Source organism: Tursiops truncatus, chromosome 15, assembly GCF_011762595.2.
Source record: "Tursiops truncatus isolate mTurTru1 chromosome 15, mTurTru1.mat.Y, whole genome shotgun sequence".
Taxonomy (NCBI): Eukaryota; Metazoa; Chordata; class Mammalia; order Artiodactyla; family Delphinidae; genus Tursiops; species Tursiops truncatus.
Window position 1 is genome coordinate 20,477,978 of NC_047048.1, and position 21,458 is coordinate 20,499,435.

Sequence of the window (21,458 nt, forward strand, 5' to 3'; positions counted from 1 at the left end):
CGCCCCCGCCCTCCGCTTAAGGGAGGTCAACTCTGTGGTGCGGTTTACGCTCCCCGTGGATCAGGTCAGGCCTAGACGTCACCTGTGGCCACAGCCTCCCTTAGCTCAGTCCTCTTTCCTGCAGACTTTCCCTAAAGCGATTCCCTCAGTACGTGATGGGGCCTTCAGCACATCCCTGTCTCAGGCTCTGCCCCCAGAAAACCAAAGACACCTGGGCACAGAAAACTGTGGTGCGGGCTGAGTGGCCAAGCAGGGGTGTGGACCGGGATGTGGACCCTGGCCGCAGGGGGCCCGGCGGCTCCTACCTGTAGGTGCAGGCCTCTGCCCCGAAGAGGCAGGCCAGGATCAGCTGCTCGGCGGAGTAGCCCATGGCCACCAGCTCCTGGTTTGGAACCTGTGCGAAGATGTTGGTGGCCTGCAGGGCGTACCACTCCGTCACTGCCTGGGTGGCGCTGCTGAAGTTCCGGAAATTGCACGTGGTCCCATTGTGGCTGCACTGCGGGGGCAAGAGAGGTTCCTGTGGGCGGGGGCTGCTGCCAGGCCTCTGCCCTGAGGGCCAGGGCGGCGAGTGCGCTGCCAGCTGCCCTTCCTCAGGGGGCGCCTGGGTGCGGGGGCTGCCCATGGCTGGGCCGGGGGGAGTGTGTTTGCACGCACGGTCACAAGGCTCAGGCTGTCCCCTCACACACAGCTCTGCAGTCACAAGGACTCACAGGCAGCACCTGCCACCCCCATATAACATAGCCTCAGGCACAAGGGAACGCACACACGCACACACGCATACACAGACCCCGCTTTCCGACACCTGCAGTCACATGATGTCCTGGGGTCACAACTCCACACACACATCCATGTACCTTGATTTACGCAAGCGGCACCACATTCATGCTCACGTGGGCACATCTACAGCACACACTCGGACCCTCCACTCCCCTGACTCCCTTCCCAGCCCCCTCCCCAGACATCCAGAGGCAGCTCCCTGGAGGCTGTGTGGAACATGAAGGACCCAAGACTCCAGGTCTGCCCACCCCTCGGCTGGGAGAAGGACCCGGGCCTCATCAGTTTGAGCCGACAGAGGGGCGCAGGCCCCTCCACCATGAAGCCCAGGTCCCCTGTAGACACAGGACAGGCTAGGCCCTGACACTCCAGCCTTGGCCACTCTGCCTCTATTGGTCCTCCTGGTGGGAACCAAGGAGGCCTGAGGGAGAAGCTTCTCCTTAGTTCTGAGACAGCCCTCTCCAGGCCGGCATGGGGCGCTGTCCTCATGCCAGTTCCTGGAGGTCCTCATCTCACCTCAGGGAGATGATACTACTTAAGAGTCACTCTCGGGACTTCCCTGGTGGTGCCGTGGTTAAGAATCTGCCTGCTAATGCAGGGGACACGGGTTTGAGCCCCAGTCCGGGAAGATCCCACATGCCACGGAGCAACTAAGCCCGTGCGCCACAACTACTGAGCCTGAGCTCTAGAGCCTACGAGCCACAATTACTGAGCCCACGTGCCACAACTACTGAAGCCCGCGCACCTAGAGCCCGTGCTCCGCAACAAGAGAAGCCACGGCAATGAGAAGCCTGCGCACCGCAACGAAGAGTAGCCCCCACTCGTTGCAACTAGAAGAAAGTCCGCATGCAGCAACAAAGACCCAATGCAGCCAAAAATAAATAAATAAATAAATAAATAAATAAATAAATAAATAAATATATATATATATATATATATATATATATATAAAAGGCTCACTCTGTCCTGGGCTCTGTTCTCAGGACTTTTTTTTTTGGGCCACACCCCATACCTTGCAGGATCTTAGTTCCCTGACCACGGATGGAACCTGGGTCCCGTGCAAGGGAAGCTCAGAGTCCTAACCACTGGACTGCCAGGGAATTCCCAACTCAGGGCTTTAGTTCTATTATCTCATCAATTCTCACAGCAGCCCTGCCCCATCATCATGAAGATACTGAGGTCCCCAGCCCACTTGCACACCCACACAACATGCACTCACACACACACGTGGGGCCTGACCCTGAGAGCTGGTGCAGCCACCAGGACCACGCCTACTTTACAGGTGAGGAAATGGACACAGGAAGCCTGCTAACTGCACCAAACAGTAGTAGGGCGTTGGGTCAGAGCGGGCACTGGGGCTCTGGAGCCTCGTGCTGTTTGCTGGTTTGTATGGGGGGGGGGGCTGGGTTGTGGAAGTCCTGACCACGTGGGGGGCACGGGAGGCAGTGACATCCTTCTGGGGAGTGTCTAGCCCCAGCCTGGGTCCCCAAACAAGGCTGATCATCAGAATCACCATGGAGCCTATTAACAAGACAGATTCCTGGGTCTGGGCCCAGAACTGCCCATTCAGATTCTCCAGGAATGGGGCCCAGGCATCTGAGCAGTTACAGAGCTCCCAGGGGATCCCGGGGCACAGACAGGGAACCTTCTTCCTACTGCTGGCTTGCGGGCATCCCAGCATCCCAGTTATGCTTTGGCAATGACTGTACTGCATAGCTGTGGTTTTTCACCTGTCCGATATTTATGCCTCTGTCTTTTGATAATAAGACTTAATTCCTCGTTGCTGCTGCTGTTGGCTGAGAAACATCTTTTTGTTCACAGAAAACAAGATTATGTTCTTACCAAAAAAGATGAAACCAGCTGGGTTACTTTCAAAAGACAACCAAGTGAGCACTGCAGACTAATGAGTAGGATCAATAAGAACGTGATTTTGGCACTTTTAATGTTGACAAGTTCTGCATTTCTGCTGTTTCAGTTGTACTACTACAAGCACTATTTATCAGCAAAGCCTTTGAATGCTCTTCTGTCAAAAATAACAGCCGTGGCGTCAAGATGGCAGAGGAGTAAGATGTGGAGATCACCTTCCTCCCCACAAATACATCAAAAATACATCTACATGTGAAACAGCTCCTATAGAACACCTACTGAACGCTGGCAGAAGACCTCAGATTTCCCAAAAGCTTTGCTTTTACCATTCGTCCTAGGGTTCTATCTGTCCGTTTTGTTGTTGTTTTTAGTATAGTTTTTAGTGCTTGTTATCATTGGTGGATTTGTTTTTTGGTTTGGTTGCTCTCTTCTTTCTTTTATTTATTACTTTTTTATTTTTAATAATATTTTTTTTATTTTAATAACTTTCTTTTCTTTTTCTTTCTTTTTTTTCTCCCTTTTCTTCTGAGCCATGTGGCTGACAGGGTCTTGGTGCTCCAGCTGGGTGTCAGGGCTGATCCTCTGAAGTGGCAGAGCCGGATTCGGGACATTGGTCCACTAGAGACCTCCTGGCTCCATGTAATGTCAACTGACGAAAGCTCTCTCAGAGATCTCCATCTCAAGCTAAGACCCAGCTCCACTCAACGACCAGCAAGCTTAAGTGCTGGACACCCTATGCCAAGCAACTAGCAAGACAGGGACACAACCCCACCCATTAGCAGAGAGGCTGCCTAAAATCATAATAAGACCACAGACACCCCAAAACACACCACCGGACGCAGTCCTGCCCATCATAAAGACAAGATCCAGCCTCATCCACTAGAACACAGGCACCAGTCCCTTCCACCAGAAGCCTACACAATGCACTGAACCAACCTTACCCACTGGGGGCAGACACCAAAAGCAACGGGAACTACGAACCTGAAGCCTGAAAAAAGGAGATCCCAAACACAGCAAGTTAAGAAAATTGAGAAGACAGAAAAATACACAGCAGATGAAGGAGCAAGGCAAAAACCCACCAGACCTAACAAATGAAGAAGAAATAGGCAGTCTACCTGAAAAAGAATTCAGAGGAATAATAGTAAAGATGATCCAAAATCTTGGAAATAGAATGGAGAAAATACAAGAAACATTTAACAAGGACCTAGAAGAACTAAAGAGCAAACAAACAATGATGAACAACACAATAAATGAAATTAAAAATTCTCTAGAAGGAAACAATAGCAGAATAACTGAGGTAGAAGAACAGATAAGTGACCTGGAAGATAAAATAGTGGAAATAACTACCGCAGAGCAGAATAAAGAAAAAAGGATGAAAAAAATTGAGGACAGTCTCAGAGATCTCTGGGACAACATTAAACACATCAACATTTGAATTTTAGGGGTCCCAGAAGAAGAAGAGTAAAAAAAAAAAAAAAGGGACGGAGAAAATATTTGAAGAGATGATAGTTGAAAACTTCCCTAATATGGGAAAGGAAATAGTCAATCAAGTCCAGGAAGCACAGACAGTCCCATATAGGATAAATCCAAGGAGGAACATGCCAAGACACATATAAATCAAACTATCAAATATTAAATACAGGGACTTCCCTGGTGGTGCAGTGGTTAAGAATCCACCTGCCACTGTAGGGTTTGAGCCCTGGTCTGGGAAGATCCCACATGCCACGGAGCAACTAAGCCCATGCGCCACAGCTACTGCAACTACTGAAGCCCACGCGCCTAGAGCCTGTGCTCTGCAACAAGAGAAGCCACCGTAATAAGAAGCCTGTGCACTGTGACGAAGAGTAGCCCCTGCACACCACAACTAGAGAAAGCCTGCGCGCAGCAACAAAGACCAAACACAGCCAAAAATAAATAAATAAAATAATGTAAATTAATTTAAAAAAATTAGATACAAAGAAAAATATTAAAAGCAGCAAGGGAAAAGCAACAAATAACATACAAGGGAAATCCCCATAAAGTTAACAGCTGATATTTCAGCAGAAACTCTGCAAGCCACAAGGGAGCGGCAGGACATATTTAAAGTGATGAAAGAGAAAAACCTACAACCAAGATTACTCTACCCAGAAAGGATCTCATTCAGATTCAACGGAGAAATTAAAACTTTCACAGACAAGCAAAGGCTAAGAGAATTCAGCACCACCAAACCAGCTTACAACAAATGCTAAAGGAACTTCTCTAGGCAGGAAACACAAGAGAAGGAAAAGACCTACAATAACAAACCCAAAACAATTAAGAAAATGGTAATAGGAACACACATATCGATAACTACCTTAAATGTAAATGGATTAAATGCTACAACCAAAAGACACACTGGCTGAATGGATACAAAAGCAAGACCTGTATATATGCTATCTACAAGAGACCCATTTCAGACCTAGGTACACATACAGACTAAAAATGAGGGGATGGAAAAAGATATTCCATGCAAATGGAAATCAAAAGAAAGCTGGAGTAGCAATTCTCATATCCGACAAAACAGACTTTAAAATAAAGACTATTACATGAGACAAAGAAGGACACTACATAATGATCAAGGGATCAATCCAAGACGAAGATATAACAATTGTAAATATTTATGCACCCAACACAGGAGCACCTCAATACATAAGGCAAATGCTAACAGCCATAAAAGGGGAAATCGACAGTAACACAATCATAGTAGGGGACTTTAACACCCCACTTTCACCAATGGACAGATCATCCAAAATGAAAATAAATAAGGAAGCACAAGCTTTAAATGATACATTAAACAAGATGGACTTAATTGATATTTATAGGACATTCCATCCCAACAACAGAATACACTTTCTTCTCAAGTGCTCATGGAACATTCTCCAGGATAGATCACATCTTAGGTCACAAATCAAGCCTTGGTAAATTTAAGAAAATTGAAAACATATCAAGTATCTTTTCCGACCACAACGCTATGAGACTAGATATCAATTACAGGAAAAAATCTGTGAAAAATACAAACACATGGAGGCTAAACAATACACTACTAAATAACCAAAAGATCACTGAAGAAATCAAAGAGGAAATAAAAAAATACCTAGAAACAAATGACAATGAAAACACAATGACCCAAAACCTATGGGATGCAGCAAAAGCACTTCTAAGAGGGAAGTTTATAGCAATACAATCCTACCTCAAGAAACAAGAAACATCTCAAATAAACAACCTAAGCCTTCACCTAAAGCAATCAGAGAAAGAAGAACAAAAAACCCTCAAAGTTAGCAGAAGAAAAGATATCATAAAAATCAGATCAGAAATAAATGAAAAAGAAATGAAGGAAACAATAGCTAAGATCAATAAAACTAAAAGCTGGTTCTTTGAGAAGATGAACAAAATTGATAAACCACTAGCCAGACTCATCAAGGAAAAAAGGGAGGAGACTCAAATCAATAGAATTAGAAATGAAAAAGGAGAAGTAACAGCTGACACTAGAGAAATACAAAGGATCATGAGAGATTACTACAAGCAACTATATGCCAATAAAATGGACAACATAGAAGAAATGGACAAATTCTTAGAAAAGCACAACCTCCTGAAACTGAACCAGGAAGAAATAGAAAATATAAACAGACCAATCACAAGCACTGAAACTGAAACTGTGATTAAAAATCTTCCAACAAACAAAAGCCCAGGACCAGATGGCTTCATAGGTGAATTCTATCAAACATTTAGAGAAGAGCTAACACCTATCCTTCTCAAACTCTTCCAAAATATAGCAGAGGGAGGAACACTCCCAAACTCATTCTACAAGGCCACCATCACCCTGATACCAAAACCAAAGATGTCACAAAAAAAGAAAACTACAGACCAATATCACTGATGAACATAGATGCAAAAATCCTCAACCAAAAAGAAAAAAAAAAATCCTCAACAAAATGCTAGCAAACAGAATCCAACAGCACATTAAAAGGATCATACACCATGATCAAGTGGGCTTTATCCCAGGAATGCAAGAATTCTTCAATATATGCAAATCAATCAATGTGATAAACCATATTAACAAGTTGAAGGAGAAAAACCATATGATCATCTCAATAGATGCAGAAAAAGCTTCTGACAAAATTCAACACCATTTATGATAAAAACTCTCCAGAAAGTAGGCACAGAGGGAAATTACCTCAACATAATAAAGGTCATATATGACAAACCCACTGCCAACATTGTTCTCAATGGTGAAAAACTGAAACCATTTCCACTAAGATCAGGAACAAGACAAGGTTGCCCACTCTCACCACTAGTATTCAACATAGTTTTGGAAGTGTTAGCCACAGCAATCAGAGAAGAAAAAGAAATAAAAGGAATACAAATCAGAAAAGAAGAAGTAAAAGTGTCAGTGTTTGCTGATGACATGATACTACACATAGAGAATCCCAAAGATGCTACCAGAAAACTACTAGAGCTAATCAATGAATATGGTAAACTGGCAGGATATAAAATTAATGCACAGAAATCTCTTGCATTCCTATACACTAATGATGAAAAATCTGAAAGAGAAATTAAGGAAACACTCCTATTTACCATTGCAACAAAAAAGAATAAAATACCTAGGAATGTTTTACCTAAGGAGACAGAAGACCTGTATGCAGAAAACTATAAGACACTGATGAAAGAAATTAAAGATGTGATACAAACAGATGAAGAGATATACCATGTTCTTGGATTGGAAGAATCAACATTGCGAAAATGACTATACTACCCAAAGCAATCTACAGATTAAGTGCAATCCCTATCAAACTACCAATGGCATTTTTCACAGAACTAGAACAAAAAATTTCACAATTTGTACAAAAACACAAAAGACCCCAAATAGCCAAAGCAATCCTGAGAAAGAAAAACGGCACTGGAGGAATCAGGCTCCCTGGCTTCAGACTATACTACAAAGCTACAGTAATCAGGACAGTTTGGTACTGGCACAAAAACAGAAATATAGATCAATGGAACAGTATAGAAAGCCCAGAGATAAACCCACACACATATGGTCACCTTATCTTTGATAAAGGAGGCAAGAATATACAATGGAGAAAAGACAGCCTCTTCAGTAAGTGGTGCTGGGAAAACTGGACAGCTACATGTAAAAGAATGAAATTAGAACACTCCCTAACACCATACACAAAAATAAACTCAAAATGGATTAAAGACCTAAATGTAAGGCCAAACACTATAAAACTCTTAGAGGAAAACATAGGCAGAACAGTCTATGACATACATCACAGCAAGATCCTTTTTGACCCACCTCCTAGAGAAATGGAAATAACAACAAAAATAAACAAATGGCACCTAATGAAACTTAAAAGCTTTTGCACAGCAAAGGAAACCATAAACAAGACGAAAAGACAACCCTCAGAATGGGAGAAAATATTTGCAAATGAAGCAACTTACAAAGGATTAATCTCCAAAACATACAAGCAGCTCATGCAACTCAATAACAAAAAACAACCCAATCCAAAAATGGGCAGAAGACCTAAATAGACATTTCTCCAAAGAAGATATACAGATTGCCAACAAACACATGAAAGAATGCTCAACATCATTAATCATTAGAGAAATGCAAATCAAAACTACAATGAGATATCATCTCACACCGGTCAGAATGGCCATCATCAAAAAATCTACAAACAATAAATGCTGGAGAGGGTGTGGAGAAAAGGGAACCCTCTTGCACTGTTGGTGGGAATGTTAATTGATACAGTCACTATGGAGAACAGTATGGAGGTTCCTTAAAAAACTAAAAATAGAACTACCATACGACCCAGCAATCCCACTACTGGGCATATACCCTGAGAAAACCATAATTCAAAAAGAGTCATGTACCACAATGTTTACTGCAGCTCTATTTACAATAACCAGGACATGGAAGCAACCTAAGTGTCCATCGACAGATGAATGGATAAAAAAGATGTGGCACATATATACAATGGAATATTACTCAGCCGTAAAAAGAAATGAAATTGAGCTATTTGTAGTGAGGTGGATGAATCTAGAGACTGTCATACAGAGTGAAGTAAGACAGAAAGAGAAAAGCAAATACCATATGCGAACACATATATATGGAACCAAAAAAAAAAAAAAGCCTCTGAAGAAACTAGGGGCAGGACAGGAATAAAGACACAGACATAGAGAATGGACTTGAGGCCACGGGGAGGGGGAAGGGTAAGCTGGGGTGAAGTGAGAGAGTGGCATGGACATATATACACTACCAAACGTAAAATAGATAGCTAGTGGGAAGCAGCCGCATAGCACAGGGAGATCAGCTCGGTGCTTTGTGACCACCTAGAGGGGTGGGGTAGGGAGGGTGGGAGGGAGACACAAGAGGGAGGAGACATGGGGACATACGTATATGTATAGCTGATTCACTTTGTTATAAAGCAGAAACTAACACACCATTGTAAAGCAATTATAGTCCAATAAAGATGTTAAAAAAAAAAAAAAAAGACTTAATTCCTCCTTCAGGAAGCCACCCCTTCCCTCCGGCTCAGTCCATGTGGTCTGATAAAGGCTGACATCATCCTCAGCTCCAGGGTACATGACCCAGGTCTGGCCAATCATGAAAGTCTGTCCTCCAGCTCACAGTGATTGGTTTAGGGGTGAGCATGTGACCTGATGATCAGTCTCAGGACTTTCACTGAGGCAATTAGGAAAGAAGAGCTTTGTTTCTGGGAAGAGTGCTAAGCTTGTGGGATATATGTCTGGCATTGCCAGGGTCTTCCATGTGGAGAGAGCTAGCCAGAGAGCACAGTCAACTGAGAGAAGAGATGAACCTAGGTGGAGAGCGATGGACTCCTGATGACGGCATCTGAACGCCTGGATCCAGCCACATCTCAACTTAATACACCCCTGGACTTCTCATTTTGTGAACCAAGGAATTCCCTGCTTTGCTTAAACTAGTTTGAGCTGGGTCACTGGCATCCAAAAGTGTCTTGACTAACATACCAACTATTTCTAATTTTAAAAAAGCACTGCAAACATATAAAATCGGCACCGGCTCCAGCCTGTTTTTCCCCCAGCAAGACCCAGATTATTTAAAGAAAGAAACTCCCATCAGCCTCACTAGTTAGGGCCCATTGTTTGACCTGTGCCTGGGGCCCACTTACTAGTTTCATGGCTACTTTGCATCCGTGGGCACTGCAGGTCCTTCCTGGTGCTGGGGTGCTGCCTGCTGAGCCATTGTAGTTGTCCTCAAAGAGGTCAAGAACCACCGGGTGATGGGGGTTCTGCTCATCGATAAAGACCAGGGGCACGTGGTTCCAGATGGTGAGGTTCAGGGCCCTGGTGGCGTTGACATGGCTGAGCTCAGGACCCAGGATCCTCGCCAGGACTGCCTCCATCAGTTCATCCAGGTCCTTCAGCAAATGCTTGACTTTGGAGTACCTGGGTGGGAGAGAGGGCAAGTCAGGGAGGCAAGAGGCAGCTTCAAAGCAGAACGACTGTAGTCTGGGATCCCCTCCTACTGCAGTGTGGCCGCCACCACATGTGAGAAGAATGCTCCTCCACCCCAAGCACTCACCTCTCTATCTACCCACCCACGCATCATCCATGCATCCTTCCACCCACCTGCTCACTCATTCATTCACCCAGTATTTGGTGAGCATCTACTATGTGCCAAGTACTGTGCAAGGCACAGAGGATATTATGGCAAACAAGACAGAATGGGTCTTTTTCCGTATGAAATTCACAGGCTAGTGGGAAAGAATCCTGAGAGCTCACAGTTATTGATCACTTACCATGTGCCAGGTGCTAAGTGCTTCCTACATCTTTTTATTTAATCTTTGCCACAATTCTATAATCATCCCCACATATGGATAAAGAAACTCTGGGAGTTGCTGTGACTTCCTGAGCTCATCCCACTGATGAGGCCACAGAGCTGAGATTGGAACCTGGGTTTGGTGGGCTCCAGTAGGTGTGCTGTGTAGGCACGGGGCTCTGACTTCTCCCTGCCAGGAGGGATAGAGAATGCTGGGGGAGGGGCAGGTCTGTGATCCTAATTCTCCAGCAGCAATTTGGGGAACAGGAGCCGGTTTCAGGAGGGAGAAGGCAGATGGGACTGTGGGGCTGGGATCCAGGATCTTCTCTCAGCCCCTGAGGCTCCCATATTGGAAATGGTGACCAGTCAGTCTGGCAGAAATGTGTCCACACCAGCGGGTGTTCCCACCAGGCCCTGGGTGGGGGCCCCAGGCCCTGCACCCTAGTCACTCCAAAACCCAATTTATCCAAGACCTTGCCCCAGAGTGTGGTCTCCAGGGTGGTGTGTATCAGCTCTGGCTGGAGGACTTCCTGCAGGAGACAGCATTAAACCCTGGACACAGGCCCAAGTCCTGGTATGAAGGTGTACATCTGCCAGAGCTGACACCAGCCTCAGATGACGACACAACCTGTACCCTGGCCATCAGACCAGCTGCCTCTGTGCACACAGGGAGAGGAGGATTGGGTAGGTGGCGGGCTGCAGGCTAGGGGCTGCTATTACAGCCTAGATGTCCACAGCTGCTGTCGAGCTTGGCTAAGTCCTGTTTTGGAATTCATGGGCTCTGGGTTTGAATTCCGGCATGTCACTTAATATCTGTGTGACTTTGGGTAGGTTAACCTCTCTGAGGCTCTGTTCTCTCATCTACAAAATGGGGGGGGGGGGATTGAAATATTTACCCTAGAGGGCTTTTGGAGGATTCAATTAGGTGATGCTTATAAAGCAGGGTGTGTTATTATTATAATTATTAGGAGTTTTCTCAAGTAGCTTCAAAGACCACCCAAGCAAGGAAGAGCAGCCCTATTCCTAGAAAGAAGTGACTTTCTGACAGCTGGAAATGTAATCAGGAAATATGAATTCCCTTCCAGGACCTTCTTTTGGACAAGAACGTTCCCTGAGACTCAGACATGCTGGCCCTTTTGTCAAGTCCTTGAATGCACCAAGCTCTGTCTCACCCCAGGACCTTTGCATGTGCTGTGCCCCCCACTTGGGACATTCTCTTCACTCTGCCTGGCTAACTTCTACTCATTCCTCGGGGCATTTTTCTCCGACTGACCCTCTGCCTTTCCTCAACCCAACCCTGACTAGGTTGGGTGTCCTTGGGTGTCCCCTTCCTAGGCCTTGCCATCAAGTGGTTAAACAGTGGCAGCTCTGGAGTCAGATCAGGCCTGGATTCAAATTCTACAGTTGCTCACTGTGTGTCTCTGGGCAAGTTCCCTCACTTCTCTGAACCTCCATGTCCTGACCTATGAATTGGGGCTACTATAGCAGTGCCCACCCCTAGGGCGGTTGTGTGGATTAGAATGACATGAATTACCCGAAGAACACTCAGCACGCTGCCTGGTGTTTCATAAGCACTCAATGTACGGCTGCTATATATATACTTTAATCCTCACAATTACAACGAATTCAATATTTATGGGAAAAAAAGATTAATGTCTGTTTTCTCTGGTAGACTGTGACGAGGGCAGGCATGTTGTTTTAGTTACTGATGTATTCGTGGTGCCTAGGAAAGTTCCTGGCAATAGTAGGTGCTCAATAAATACACATTGAATCAATAAATAGGCACTGGCATGCCTGAAGGCAGGGACTACCAGGCATTTTTTGAGGTTCTTTTTAAGCCTAGGAGGTTTATGAATTTTGAATCTTACTTGCTACAAAGGGATGAAAACAAAGAAGGAAAGAGAAAGGGGAAAAAGGGAAAGAAGGAAGGAAAGCTGGAAGGAAGGGGAAAAAAGAAATGCAGCCCCGCTGAGACCAGCCGCACTCCAAGGACCACCTACTGGAAGGGGCTGGTGTTGCAGACGGTGACGGCGGGAAAGTCCATAGCCTTGAAGCCGATGGAGAGGGAGACGCTGACCTCCCAGTTCAGGTAGGTCCTGATGAAGACACCCCATTGCCAGCAGACGAGGGAGGTGAAGAGCAGGGTGAGCACGAACCACATGGCCTTCTTCTTGGGCCCCTCGCAGATGATGCGTTTGGGGCCATGGGTGTTGGTGTTGTCACAGTACCACACCAGCAGCTCCTTGTATGTGTAGCCGGGGCCCTTCTGCAGCCGGTGCAGGCACTTGAGCAGGTACTTCTTTATGTGCATCGTGGCTCCTGCAGATACAGCCGGGACGGCCACTTCAGATACCACAACAGCCTCCCGTCCCAGGATCTCCCAGTCACGGCCAGAGCATGGGCACTGGGGACAGGAAGGCCCTCTTTCTATCCCTCCCTCCCTTCCTTCCTTCCCTCTTGCCATTTATCATCCATCCATCCAACCAACCCCAAAGCATTTACTGAGTGCCTACTGTATGCCAGGCACTGAATTAGCCCCTCTGGACTCAATGATGAGCAAAATGGACAAGGTTTCTTCCCTCTGAGAATTTCCAGCTTAGTGGACAAGTTACTTAAACTCTTAACTCCTCAGGTTCTCCATGTGCAAAATGGGGACAACTGTACCTAGTTTTTATAGGATTGCTGAGAGGGTGAAATTAGGTGAAACATAAAAAGTGCCAAGTACAGTGCCTGGCACAGGCTACGTGCTCAATATGTTAGCTACCATTATTACTAGCTGTGAGTGCTGAGACAGAGATCAACCAACTGGTTACAGAATGTGATAGGAAGGATTGGGACCCTGAGTACCCAGAGGCAGTAGAGGGCAGTGGTTAAGAATGAGGACTCTGGAGCGAAATGTCTGGCTTTGAATCTCGGCTCTGCCACTTTCTAGCTGTGTGACTTTGAGCAATTCACTTTCTCAGTGCCTCAGTTTCCTCATCTTGTAAACTGGGGATAGTAACGGTCCCCACCTCACAGGGTTGATGTGAAGCCTGAAAGGAATGAGAATATGGAGAGTGTGGACTAATGCCTGGCACCTGTCAGCTACTGTTATTACAAAGGGGGGCCCCCGAAGTCTGGGAGTCCTTGGAGGAGTTGAGTTAAAGGACAGAAGAGGAGTGGTGGTGGGAGGGTGAGGGGACAGCAGGAGCAGAGGCCGATCGGGAGGGAGCCTGGGGACATGAACAGAGCTGGCCGCGCAGGGCCTTGTGGGCCATGCTAAGGAGTGGGGTTTCAATCCTAGGACAGTTGGAACCTGTGGAGACGAGATGCTGTCAACTCTGCGGTCTGAAAAGAGCGCCCCAGCTGCTCGGTGGAGATGGACTGGAGCGGGGTGAGGGTGGCTCCAGGAGTGCCGGGTGCTAGCTGTGGGTCAGCCAGGAATGGTTAACCTCTCTGAGACTGTTTCCCACCTGCGTGAGCAGACAGAGTTCTTGTGACGTTAACCAAGATAGTTGTCAAAGAGCCTGGCACATGATGGCTTCTCAGGAAATACCCGTTTCCTCCTTCCTTCTGCCCATATACAGAGCCAGAACCTGCTGAAGGAGCACCCCAGCCCTATCCCTGGAGCCCCAACTGGCCAAAGGCCACCTCCTTCGTGAAGCTGTCCTGACTCCCTGGCTGGAATGAGCCCTGCCCTCCTCTGAGAGCCTCTGCCTTTCTGGGGGCTCTGTGTTGGGCAGGGTGTTGCCTGCTTCCCAGCACCCTCTCCCCTTGCTTGGATGTTTCCTCGGGTGAACCCCTCCCCCAGTCTCAGTTGGTGTGAGTGGCCAGGCTACCATCCCTAGCTCTGGGCGGGGGGGGGGGGGGGGGGGGGAGGCTCACATGACCCCAGTTTGGACCATTAGACTCAATTCTGTTACTTTATGTTGGAATAACTGAGGAAGAGACCTCCTTTTTAGCTAAGACTACTAAGCTGGCGGTATTTGGCATCACAAATGGGGAGACTCCCTGAGGAGAAAGCCAACATAGAGAAAAGCAGAGCCACAAGATGGAGGCAGGTTCTGACAACATCGTTTGAACACCTGGATCCAGCCATTCCTGAAGCCTTTTATTCCTGGACTCAGCAGATATGGGAACCAATAAATTTTCTTTCTTACTTATGCTGATACAAGCTGGATGTGTATCATTTGCAACCAACAGAGAAAGAAATTCTCCTCGTTCTACTCTGTGACATAGTTGCTTGTCCTGTGGCTTCTCACTCCCATGAGATCACAGTCCTCCTGGAGGTAGCAGCACTGTATTCCCGACAACCCCAGCACAGCGCCTAGAACACCACTGAATACCGAAATGAATAACGCCAGACCTTCATATCTACACAGAGATCTTAGACTTACTCAGGCATGTTCACTCCTGACCTAACTGTCTGACACAGTCACATTCCTCACCTGCCTGGCCAAAGCATTAAGGGTTTTACTCTCTTAACACCACTGCCTCTGCTCTCTGATGGAAATCAAGCTCCATGTGCCTGTCCAGGCCATCACGGCTGTAGGACAGATGTTCAGAGACTAACCCGACCCCCACCTTTCCCAGAGGACCCAGTCCCTGCTCTGGGATAATAAAGTAATAATAACTACAATAATAACAACTACGAGGGCAACATTAAAGTACTAAGTTTTTACCATGATCCAGGAACTGCAACGTGCTTCGTAATGTACTTCGTTCCTATACATTTTTACCACAACCTTAAACTTGGAAAGAACTGGGGCTTCATCTGTCTCAAGGCCCAAGAGGTGAAGAGCACATTAGGCTCCTATAAATAGTTGTGGAAGAAATAGACCAAGGGCCTCTGTGACATCTACCCTCTTCCATTCTAGTTTAACCATTCTGATTAAGTCAAGAGGAAAGTTTTAGGTCCTTAACAGCCACCTAACCCCCTCTAATCTCCCAGTTTAACAATGAGGCCTCAGGCTCGCTCAGAGCCCTGTCAGGCAACGGTATCTGTAACAACAACCTTCTGTTTTCACTGGGTTTCTTTTTAAGAGGGATCTTCTATTTATGGCAAGAGACACTGGCTTTTGCTTTAGGTTCATAAATACACTTAAGTTAAAAAAAAAAAAAAGACCTGAGATTGGTTCAAGATGGCGGAGTAGAAGGACGTGCTCTCACTCCCTCTGCGAGAACACTGGAATCACAGCCAACTGCTGAACAATCATCGACAGGAAGACACTGGAACTCACCAAAAAAGATACCCCACATCCAAAGACAAAGGAGAAGCCGCAATGAGACGGTAGGAGGGGCGCAATCACAATAAAATCAAATCCCATAACTGCTGGATTGGTGACTCGCAAACTGGAGGACACTTATACCACGGAAGTCCACCCACTGGAGTGAAGGTTCTGAGCTTCCCAACCTGGGGATCCGGCAATGAGAGGAGGAATTCCAAGAGAATCAGACTTTGAAGGCTAGCGGGATTTGATTGCAGGACTTCGACAAGACTGGGGGAAACAGAGACTCCCCTCTTGGAGGGCATACACAAAGCAGTGTGCGCATCAGGACCCGGGAAAAGGAGCAGTGACCCCAGGGGAGACTGAACCAGACTTACATGCTAGTGTTGGAGGGTCTCCTGCAGAGGTGGGGGGTGGCTGTGGCTCACGGTGGGGACAAGGACACTGGCAGCAGAAGTTCTGGAAAGTACTCCTTGGCGTGAGCCCTCCCAGAGTCTGCCATTAGCCCCACCAAAGAGCCGGGTAGGCTCCAGTGCTGGGTCGCCTCAGGCCAAACAACCAACAGGGAGGGAACCCAGCCCCACCCATCAGCAGACAAGCAGATTAAAGTTTTACTGAGCTCTGCCCACCAGAGCAACACCCAGCTCTACCCACTATCAGTCCCTCCCATCAGGAAGCTTGCACAAGCCTCTTAGATAGCCTCATCCACCAGAGGGCAGACAGCAGAAGCAAGAAGAACTACAATCCTGCAGCCTGTGGAACAAAAACCACATTCACAGAAAGACAGACAAAATGAAAAGGCAGGACTTCCCTGGTGGCGCAGTGGTTAAGAATCCGCCTGCTAATGCAGGGGACATGGGTTTCAGTCCTGGTCCAGAAAGATCCCACATGCCGTGGAGCAGCTAAGCCCGTGCGCCGAAACTGCTTAGCCTGCACTCTAGAGCCTGCAAGCTGCAACTACTGAGTCCGCACACCTAGAGCCCGTGCTCCGCAACAAGAGAAGCCACCGCAGTGAGAAGCCCGCGCACCGCAACAAAGAGTAGCCCCCGCTCGCCGCAACTAGAGAAAGCCCGCGCACAGCAACAAACACCCAATGCAGCCAAAAATAAATTAAAAATAATGATAATAATAAAATAAATTAAAAAGAAAAAGGCAGAGGACTCTGTACCAGATGAAGGAACAAGATAAAACCCCAGAAAAACAACTAAATGAAGTGGAGATAGGCAACCCTCCAGAAAAAGAATTCAGAATAATGATAGTGAAGATGATCCAGGACCTCGGAAAAAGAAAGGAGGCAAAGATCGAGAAGATGCAAGAAATGTTTACAAAGACCTACAAGGATTAAAGAACAAACACCTAGAAGAATTATAGAACAAACAAACAGAGATGAACAATACAATAAATGAAAAGAAAAATACACTAGAAGGAATCAATAGCAGAATAACTGAGGCAGAAGAACGGATAAGTGACCTGCAAGACAGAATGGTGGAATTCACTGCTGTGGAATAAAGAAAAAAGAATGAAAAGAAATGAAGACAGCCTAAGAGACCTCTGGGACAACACTAAACACAACAACATTCGCATTATAGGAGTCCCAGAAAGAGAAGAGAGAGAGAAAGGATCCGAGAAAATATTTGAAGAGATTATAGTTGAAAACTTCCCTAACACGGGAAAGGAAATAGCTACCCAAGTCCAGGAAGTGCAGAGCGTCCCAGGCAGGATAAACACAAGGAGAAACACGCCGAGACACACAGTAATCAAATAGACAAAAATTAAAGACAAAGAAAAATTATTGAAAGCAACAAGGGGAAAATGACAAATAACATACAAGGGAACTCCCATAAGCTTAACAGCTGATTTCTCAGCAGAAACTCTACAAGCCAGAAGGGAGTGGCACGATATATTTAAAGTGATGAAAGGGAAGAACCTACAACCAAGATTACTCTACCCGGCAAGGATCTCATTCAGATTTGACGGACAAATCAAAAGCTTTACAGACAAGCAAAAGCTAAGAGAATTCAGTACCACCAAACCAGCTCTACAACAAATGCTAAAGGAACTTCTCTAAGTGGGAAACACAAGAGAAGGAAAGGACCTACAAAAACAAACCCATAACAATTAAGAAAATGGTAATAGGAACATACATATCGATAATTACCTTAAACGTGAATGGATTAAATGCTCCAAACAAAGACACAGGCTCGCTAAATGGATACAAAAACAAGACCCATATATATGCTGTCTACAAGAGACCCACTTCAGACCTAGGGACACACACAGACTGAAAGTGAGGGATGGAAAAAGATATTCCATGCAAATGGAAATCAAAAGAAAGCTGGAGTAGCAATTCTCATATCAGACAAAATAGACTTTAAAATAAAGACTATTACAAGAGACAAAGAAGGACACTACATAATGATCCAGGGATCAATCCAAGAAGAAGATATAACAATTATAAATATATACACACACAACATAGGAGCACCTCAATATATAAGGCAACTGATAACGGCTATAAAGGAGGAAATCGACAGTAACACAATAATAGTGGGGGACTTTAACACCTCATTTACACCAATGGACAGATCATCCAGACAGAAAATTAATCAGGAAACACAAGCTTTAAATGACACAATAGACCAGATAGATTTAATTGATATTTATAGGACATTCCATCCGAAAACAGGAGATTACACTTTCTTCTCAAGTGCACACGGAACATTCTCCAGGATAGATCACATCCTGGGTCACAAATCAAGCCTCAGTAAATTTAAGAAAACTGAAATCATATCAAGCATCTTTTCTGACCACAACGCTATGAGATTAGAAATCAATTACAGGGAAAAAAACATGAAAAACACAAACACATGGAGGCTAAACAATACATTACTAAATAACCAAGAGATCACTGAAGAAATCAAAGAGGAAATCAAAAAATACCTAGAGAATTACAACGAAAAATTACAAAATTACAACGAAAACACAACGATCCAAAACCTATGTGATGCAGCAAAAGCAGTTGTAAGAGGGAAGTTTATAGCAATACAAGCCTACCTCAAGAAACAAGAAAAATCTCAAATAAACAATCTAACCTTATACCTAGAGGAACTAGAGAAAGAAGAACAAACAAAACCCAAAGTTAGCAGAAGGAAAGAAATCATAAAGATCAGAGCAGAAATAAATGAAATAGAAACAAAGAAAGCAATAGCAAGGATCAATAAAACTAAAAGCTGGTTCTTTAAGAAGATAAACAAATTGATAAACCTTTAGTCAGACTCATCAAGAAAAAGAGGGAGAGGAGTCAAATCAATAAAAGTAGAAATGAAAAAGGAGAAGTTACAATGGACACAGCAGAAATACAAAGTATCCTAAGAGGCTACTATAAGCAATTCTATGCCAATAAAATGGATAACCTGGAAGAAATGGACAAATTTTTAGAAAGGTATAACCTTCCAAGACTGAACCAGGAAGAAATAGAAAATATGAACAGACCAATCACAAGTAATGAAATTGAAACTGTGATTAAAAATCTTCCAACAAACAAAAGCCCAGGACCAGATGGCTTCACAGGTGAATTCTATCAAACATTTAGAGAGAGCTAACACCCATCCTTCTCAAACTCTTCCAAAAATTGCAGAGGAAGGAATACGCCCAAACTCATCCTATGCGGCCACCATCACCCTGGCACCAAAACCAGACAAAGATACTACAAAAAAAGAAAACTACAGACCAACATCACTGATGAATATAGATGCAAAAATCCTCAACAAAATACTAGCAAACAGAATCTAACAACATATTAAAAGGATCATACACCATGATCAAGTGTGATTTATCCCAGGATGCAAGGATTCTTCAATATATGCAAATCAATCAATGTGATACACCATATTAACAAACTGAAGAATAAAAACCATATGATCATCTCAACAGATGCAGAAAAAGCTTTTGACAAAATTCAACACCCATTTATGATAAAAACTCTCCAGGAAGTGGGCATAGAGGAAGCCTACCTCAATGTAATAAAGGCCATACACAACAAACGCACAGCAAACATCATTCTCAATGGTGAGAAACTGAAAGCATTTCCTCTAAGATCAGGAATAAGACAAGGATGTCCACTCTCGCCACTATTATTCAACATAGTTTTGGAAGTTTTGGCCACAGCAATCAGAGAAGAAAAAGAAATAAGAGGAATACAAATTGGAAAAGAAGAAGTAAAACTGTCACTGTTTGCAGATGACATGATACTATACATAGAGAATCCAAACATGCCACCAGAAAACTACTAGAGCTAAACAATGAATTTGGTAAAGTAGCAGGATACAAAATTAATGCACAGAAATCTCTGGCATTCCTATACACTATCAATGAAAGATCAGAATGAGAAATTAAGGAAACAATCCCATTCACCATTGCAACAAAAAGAATAAAATACCTAAGAATAAACCTACCTAAGGAGGTAAAAGACCTGTACTCAGAAAACTATAAGACACTGATGAAAGAAATCAAAGATGACACAAACAGATGGAGAGATATACCATGTTCTTGGGTTGGAAGAATCAATATTGTGAAAATGACTGTACTACCCAAAGCAATCTACAGATTCAATACAATCCCAATCAAATGACCAGTGGCATTTTTTTTTTACAGAACTAGAACAAAAAGTCTTAAATTTGTATGGAGACACAAAAGACCCCGAATAGCCAAAGCCGTCTTGAGGGAAAAAAAGCGGAGCTGGAGGACACAGACTCCCTGACTTCAGACTATACTACAAACTACAGTAATCAAGACAATATGGTACTGGCACAAAAACAGAAATATAGATCAATGGAACAGGACAGAAAGTCCAGAGATAAACCCATGCACCTATGGTCAAGTAATCTATGACAAAGGAGGCAAGGATATACAATGGAGAAAAGACAGTCTCTTCAGTAAGTGGTGCTGGGAAAACTGGACAGCTATATGTAAAAGAATGAAATTAGAACACTCCCTAACACCATACACAAAAATAAACTCAAAATGGATTAGAGACCTAAATGTAAGACTGGACACTATAAAACTCTTAGAGGAAAACATAGAAAGAACACTCTTTGACATAAGTCACAGCAAGATCTTTTTTGACCCACCTCCTAGAGTAATGGAAATAAAAACAAAAATAAACAAATGGGATCTAATGAAACTTACTTTTGCCAAGCAAAGGAAACTGCAAACAAGATGAAAAGACAACCCTCAGAATGGGAGAAAATATTTGCAAACAGCTCATGCAGCTCATATTAAAAAAACAAACAACCCAATCAGAAAATGGGCAGAAGACCTAAATAGACATTTCTCCAAAGAAGACATACATTTCTCCAAGAAGCACATGAAAAGCTGTGCTCAACTTACAAAATTCAACATCACTAATTATTAGAGAAATTCAAATCAAAACTACAGTGAGGTATCACCTCACACCAGTTAGAATGGGCATCTGTTGCACTGTTGGTGGGAACGTCAACTGATACAGCCACTATGGAGAACAGTATGGAGGTTCCTTAAAAAACTAAAAATCGAATTACCATATGACCCAGCAATCCCACTCCTGGGCATATACCCAGAGAAAACCATAATTCAAAAAGACACATGCACCCCAATGTTCACTGCAGCACTATTTACAATAGCCAGGTCATGGAAGCAACCTAAATGCCCACCGACAGACAAATGGATAAAGAAGATGTGGTAACATACAATGGAGTATTACTCAGCCATAAAAAGGAACGAAACTGGGTCATTTGCAGAGACGTGGATGGCCCTAG

At 44.5% G+C, this 21,458-nt stretch overlaps 1 protein-coding gene across 2 annotated transcripts in view; it reads right to left on the reverse strand.

Annotated features, from left to right (window-relative positions):
* The window catches only part of SCNN1B (sodium channel epithelial 1 subunit beta), a 77,166-nt gene that overhangs the window by 18,983 nt on the left and 36,725 nt on the right, over window positions 1-21,458 (reverse strand). The window contains exons 1-4 of one of the 2 annotated variants that reach the window (XM_033840149.2): window positions 16,041-17,355; window positions 12,457-12,775; window positions 9,807-10,083; window positions 306-496 (exon numbers count right to left, since the gene is read on the reverse strand). In XM_033840149.2, coding sequence (XP_033696040.1) covers window positions 306-496; window positions 9,807-10,083; window positions 12,457-12,767 — 779 coding nt within the window. In that variant the 5' untranslated portion in view covers window positions 12,768-12,775; window positions 16,041-17,355. Of the gene's footprint in view, window positions 1-305; window positions 497-9,806; window positions 10,084-12,456; window positions 12,776-16,040; window positions 17,356-21,458 lie in introns of those variants that run through there. The other variant, XM_033840148.2, reaches the window with a different exon arrangement.